The sequence below is a fragment of the Dermacentor albipictus genome, chromosome 6, assembly GCF_038994185.2.
Source record: "Dermacentor albipictus isolate Rhodes 1998 colony chromosome 6, USDA_Dalb.pri_finalv2, whole genome shotgun sequence".
Lineage (NCBI taxonomy): Eukaryota > Metazoa > Arthropoda > Arachnida > Ixodida > Ixodidae > Dermacentor > Dermacentor albipictus.
This window is the reverse complement of record NC_091826.1, coordinates 137,899,512-137,905,511: the sequence shown is the minus strand read 5'-3', so window position 1 is coordinate 137,905,511 and position 6,000 is coordinate 137,899,512. Positions and strand designations below refer to the sequence as shown.

At 48.5% G+C, this 6,000-nt stretch overlaps 1 protein-coding gene across 3 annotated transcripts in view; it reads left to right on the top strand.

Annotated features, from left to right (window-relative positions):
- The first annotated feature begins 1,154 nt into the window (after nt 1-1,154).
- The window catches only part of LOC135902248 (protein FAM185A), a 117,356-nt gene continuing 112,510 nt past the window's right edge, over nt 1,155-6,000 (top strand). The window contains exon 1 of one of the 3 annotated variants that reach the window (XM_065432234.2): nt 1,155-1,747. In XM_065432234.2, the coding sequence (XP_065288306.1) occupies nt 1,336-1,747 (412 nt within the window). In that variant the 5' untranslated portion in view covers nt 1,155-1,335. The remainder of the gene's footprint in view (nt 1,748-6,000) is intronic. The other 2 variants (XR_010564462.2, XM_065432233.2) reach the window with 2 other exon arrangements.

Below are 6,000 nucleotides of genomic sequence, written 5' to 3'. Positions count from 1 at the left end.
ACGTGCTTCGCCACAGCTAGGGCTCAATACGACCCAAGCTGGTACGACGCAGATGTCGTTTCTCGCGCCGCCACCAGGCGCCGCTACTATACCTCAAACTCCAGTGCAAGACGCCCATAGGATGGATGGATGTTATGAGCGTCCCCTTTGGAAAGGGGCGGTGGCTTGCGCCACCAAGCTCTTGCTACTATGCTGCCTAATATCCTACCTAGGTTAACCAACGAGAAAAAAAACCCACTATGAACTACCACGTACAAATTTTCTGATACCCTATTGCGAACTGTGCTTCTGTACGTCTCCGTCCTTTGTCGTTTCCCTACTTTTCTTCCACCAATCCTCCAATCGCCTCTTACTGATGTCTATTGCGGACCTGTTTGCTTTACCACTGCCATAGAGTTTCTCACTATAACACCTAGAGGGTAATCTGGCGCCACCGTCTATGGGAGTTTCTTAAGGGGGCACCGTGCCGTCATGGGAATGACGGGATATGTGTGTGCGAGGCTCGTGTTGGCTGGTGTTGTAAGAGGCTTCGTCTAAAACGTGGATATGGCTACGCAAATAACGCGTTCTCAAAGTAACATCTTCATAAAATGTTTCCATTCACGCATATTACATCTTTACTCACCCACGATGCATAACCAAGCGAAGAAAAGCAAGAACAGACGACCAACTGTTTCAAAGCGAGCGCGAAGCTTGTCGTCTGTCCTCCAACTTTAGCGGCCCGCTGATACTTTTTACGTAACATGTAGTCGTACACACAATAACAAGTTCTCATAGTTAAACAAAATATGTTTTCGCGTAATAATAAAGCTAAAACAGCTTTTCATGTGCTGTTCTAGTAGAAAATGAATCATTGTGACAGACGGAACGCTACTTGCCAAGCGCGTCTTCAAGGTGTCGTGTCTCTACGAGAACGATGCCATTCCGAATCCACAATATACCGGCATTCCCATGCATACCACAGCGCAGCAGCGCCAGATTTCCCTCTAGGTAATGTAGTGAGAAACTCTATGACCACTGCTCCCGCTGAACCCGAGGGCTTCAAGGAGGCCAGTGGTGCCTAAATCGACCGCTGGATAGATGTCTTCACATTCTAATAAAATATGCTCCGTCGTTTCCCTAGCCCATAGCCTATGTTCCTACAGCGCCATCTCGTGCTATCTACATGAAGCGCCTTAACGGCGAGCGCTTCCTGAACACACTGCCCCTATTCTAGCACACTGTATTTTCCTTGCACTGTGGAAAGTATGTGCCGTGGTTGGTTCGTTAATCCATGGTGGCGTTCAGGTAAATAGCGGCAACCGTGCACTTGTTTCAATCTCCGGTGTTGTTAAAATGTTCTCGCTTGTCCAAATGACTGTGGCGAAATTCCTGAGGATTCGAGCATATCGAAGTTGCTGCTTGTGGGCAACGAGTTCGCGTATGTGCGCTGACGACACGAGTTTCAGGAACATGAGCGTCGTGCTGGACGATCAGCGAGCAGGTCCCTTGCGGCAGTCCGCCGTGCTACGAGTGCAGCTGCCGTGTTCCCTCGCTATTTCGGCCATCGGCGACGACTCGGCAGCGGTGACCGCGAGGCTGCTGGGCGCTCGGCCGCAGCTGTTCCTTGGCGGCGAGTCACCGATCGCCCTTTCGATCGACGGGACCGGCGCAGGTCATCTCTCTGTGACCGGCGTGGACGGAGGAGGAGGAGCTCAGGCGGCGCGGCCGGACCTACTGTGCCGTCTGCGCGTGCCCTTCATGACAAGTGCGTGCATACAATGAGATTACCCTGCATTTAGCGAGTTGTGCAGGCGCGTAAAAAAAGAAAAATTGTATTACGATTAGCATTTTTAGCCTACTTCAGAAACCTTATTGTGCCTACTGGCTGACCTGTCTACCTAACCTCTTTGCGCCACTCTTCCCAGTGATGCAGTTTGTCTAGTAGCTTGATCCATTAGGTGCGTGCTGGCTGCTGTCTTGCCGAGAAAACGACATGGGCCACTGGGTATTGCTGCTAGCATAAAGTTTCATACAATTACTGTAGGGAATTGTGGTGCTGGGAGCTATGGGAGCTGCCAGCAGGACAGTTGAGTGCATAAGGTTTTATAGAATAATTACTAGAAGAAATTTTGGCGCTGCGATCGTGGAGCCACCATGGGAATGATGGGAAGTACATGGATTTGTCTGATCTTTGTTCCTGTAAATTGAGACTTTCTTGTGGCTTTGTTTGTTTGTGCTTTATCTGTTTTCATTGACCGAAATTTCAAAGCGATCTGTATTTTTCCAAGTGCAGAATACTCTGCCAATACGCACAATCTCTACTAATTGAAGCTGCTCAACCTCACGAGGTGGCCATATTGAAACGCCCAAGCGTCTCAACACGCAGGCTTGCCCGCAAGAAACTCATAAGGGTGTTCTATGCCGCTTGTCGCTGCAGGCGTCCGTGGTGTAAATGTTTCAATATTGGGCCCCTGTATTGGAGGTCCTGTGTTCGAATCCTGCTGGCTGATAATTTTAATGTCCAATTTAATTATGTGATGCACAGTATTATGTTGAAAATGACAAATCTACAAAGTGGCCGAGCCATTTGAATCAAGAAGGGCGAAGTTTAGGCAAATCTATGTTCTTCCCGTAATTCCCATGCTGACTGAACCGCCCCAATTGCAGCTGCCATAGAGACTAGCGTTAGAGTTTCCTCTAGTAATTATTGTGTGAAACTCTTATGGTTTAGCCAGCATGGGAATGATGATACGGTGGCTCGATGGATAGGTGTTCCTAGCAACGTAGTTCGCTTCTCCTCCACATCATGCCTGCAGGAGTAGCACTGCAGTCATAGAGGCCTGTGGTATATAGAATAATTGACCTTCACAGTAAATCCTGAAAGAAAATAGTTAAATTATGTTGAGAGAGTGCATAAAAGTGTGGTGTTTCTTACTGCAATGAGAATATTCAAAAGCGGTCATTTAAATCAGCTTTTAACTTGCTGACTGCACGGTGCATTGCTCTCGTAGTCAAGGTAATTCACCGAGCTCCTGTAATTTACTTAGAGGTTTAAGGAGCGAAGTGTGAATACTGTGGGGGATGTTTGTGAATACAAAGGCCTGCAACTGAGTGGAAGTGCTCCTCCAGCAAGAAAACTAGTCGGAGATGCACCACTTACTTTGCATCATATTGTAAGCTCGGCTACAAACATGCAAGCTGCGGGTTAAATATCACTGAATTTAGTGCCATGAGACCCTGAAATTTCTGAGAAACGTGAGCTCGCACATGAAAAATGTTTGAACTGCATTAGCCGTGTGTGAGCGCCACTTCAAGGAGCATTTAATTGAGTGTATTTTGCAGATTACGAAGGTGTACCTGCCGCTAATGAGTGACACTGTTTCTTCGATCCTACCCGGCGCTCCAGCTGAAGAAACTTCCTGTAGAATAAACAACCAATACCTTAATGGGATGGCGGTTGCTAAAATAATCCTGAAGAGACAGTTAGCCAAACTTGCACATGCACTTCGAGCAAATATGGTGTGAATTAAAATAACGCGTGTGTTTAACAAGCGCATAGTGAGCATTTGTACACAAGTAAGGAAGTGAACCTGTTGAAATATGGTTGACAAAATGATTCTATGCAAGAAGGTTGATGTTTCGGCAAGTACGACAACAAATCTAACATGCCACGCAACAGTATAAAGTACAGATTCAAGTGAAACCGCCGCCGTTCAAAAGAAAACGACTACTGTGCATGGACTGTAGCTGGTAGATTTTTCTTCCTTTTTCCAGCTCAAACCTTTTGGACTAGTCTCTTGTGAGCAGCACAAACTTGAACTTATGAACAGCGTCATCAAGCTAATCCATTGCTCTCCTGCACTTCCTTGTGACAAGCAAGAATGCAATTGTCTCGTGAGCGTATTGCAGAAATGAAAAATCACGTTGCACTAAGCTACATGTATTGAGAGCATTGCGATGCGGTGCCGTGTTTCATTTAAGGCTATTGTTGTATCGCAGAAGCAACGACACACTGACACGCATTTCGACTCAACTGAAGAAGGCACAGCTGCTTGCTGCGGCTGCTCTTTGTTCACTTTTGTGACATCATAGTCAAAACCAAGCAAAGTTGCCAACATCGTAAAACTAGTCGTGGCACGCAAGCGGCTATAGCGCGCAAACTTAACACCCCTCCCCCACATAGACAGAACATTATTAGCAATCCATTAATGCTAAAACATAGTCTCTCAAATTCCACGGAAAATTATGAACTCTTTGCAAACGACGCAAGCATGATAGATCGATGATGGATGACGTCTGCCTCGATTCCGTGACTCGTTCCCCAACGTCTTCGGCCAACGGTGGTTCATGTGCAGATGTGTCATCTGGAAGTTGAACTTCTGCAGGTCGCAGCTCTACAACTTCACTGATTTCGGAAGTTCCACTGCTCTGCCCATTGATTGCGGGGGGAACTTGGCAGGCTCGCTCTCTAGTGGCCATTCTGCGATCGCCAGTTCTGGTGTCGTGGCAGCTGCACCAATCCAATGCCGGAGCTGGTCCATATGGTGGTGAAGTACTCGGCCATCCAGTAACACGACCTCATATGACACCGGCCCCGTGGCTCTCCAGATAACTGCTGCAGTCCATGGCAGGCCCCTGCTATAGTTGCGTGGGAAGGCAAGATCTTCTGCCTGGAACGTCTGTGGGGTGGACACAGGTACTGTCAGCTGGGATGACCTGTCCGGAGCTCTGTCCAAATGCAGCTGGTCCAGCGTAGTTGACGACCGAGGGCCCATTAAAAGTTCAGCCAGCGAACAACCTGGGGCCATGTGTGGGGTTATGTGCTGCTGCAGCATGAAATCAGCCAGTCGCTTTTCATAGTTCCCATGGATGACTCGAGACTGTGCTTTTTAGGTCATTCACACCATTCTCTCAGCCTGTCTATTCGTGGTGGGGTGGAAGGGTGCTGATGTAACGTGACGGATCAGATTTGTACTCAGAAAACTCTTGAATTCGAGGGACGTGAATGGTGCTCTGTCATCTGAGACGTCTGGGTCCGGCAGTCCATGTGTCGCAAATAGCCTCTGCAGGATGCCAGTCACGGTGAGTGACATCATTGATGACACCTGAATGACCTCGAGCAATTTTGAATACGAGTCAACCACTACCAGGAAGGTCTGCCCCTGAAACGGCCCGGCAAAACTGACGTAGCCGGGACCAGGGTGTCCAGGTGGTCACCCAGTGGTGAACTGGTCCCCGTGGCATCTCTGGCCGCATCTCCTGACACGCCTGGCACCGGCGAAACCATTATTTTATAGCAGCATCCATTCTAGGCCACCACATATAGGTGTGAGCGAGTGCCTTTATCCTGATGATGCCTGGGTGTCCTGCATGCAGGGTTTCAAGTACATCATCATCATAATTTATTATTCCTTCAAAGGGGTGGAGCCATCAAAATTTTCGTTCATGCGTTTGTTGATCCAAATGTTGCGTCATGCTTCAGGGAGCACGATACACACAGCGGGATTCATCTATATCCGATAAATAATTTAATAATAGCATTATTATACCGAGCGATTCCGGTTTCTGGGCTCCGGGGGATGCTATGACGTCACAGAGAAGGAAACACGACGTCACAGAGAAGGAAACGCAACATGGCTTGGTCACGTGGGCCACAAAAAATAGTGACGTAAAACTGCTGCGTCGTCTGCTCGCGCATACGCGTTCTCTGCCAGCAGAGGTCAACAACTGGCGATTCGAAGTGCATGTCGCGATTATTATAATTATTGCGAAGAGCGACAACAACGGTAAGAAAATGTTGCGGCTTGTGAGAATCGGTGATTCATTCCGAAGCGCCGTAAGCTTTAGCTTTGAAGTGAACCGGAAAAGGCCTAGCGACGATATCGGCGGCGCCGAACGATCAGAGGCGGTGAAGCTGCCGTCGGTGCCAGGGTGACCACTCCTCGGTCGCTCATTGGCCACTTCGCCGAACGGCTGCCGCACAAATGGGTCCCGGGCCCGTCCTCTCTACGGCTAGGA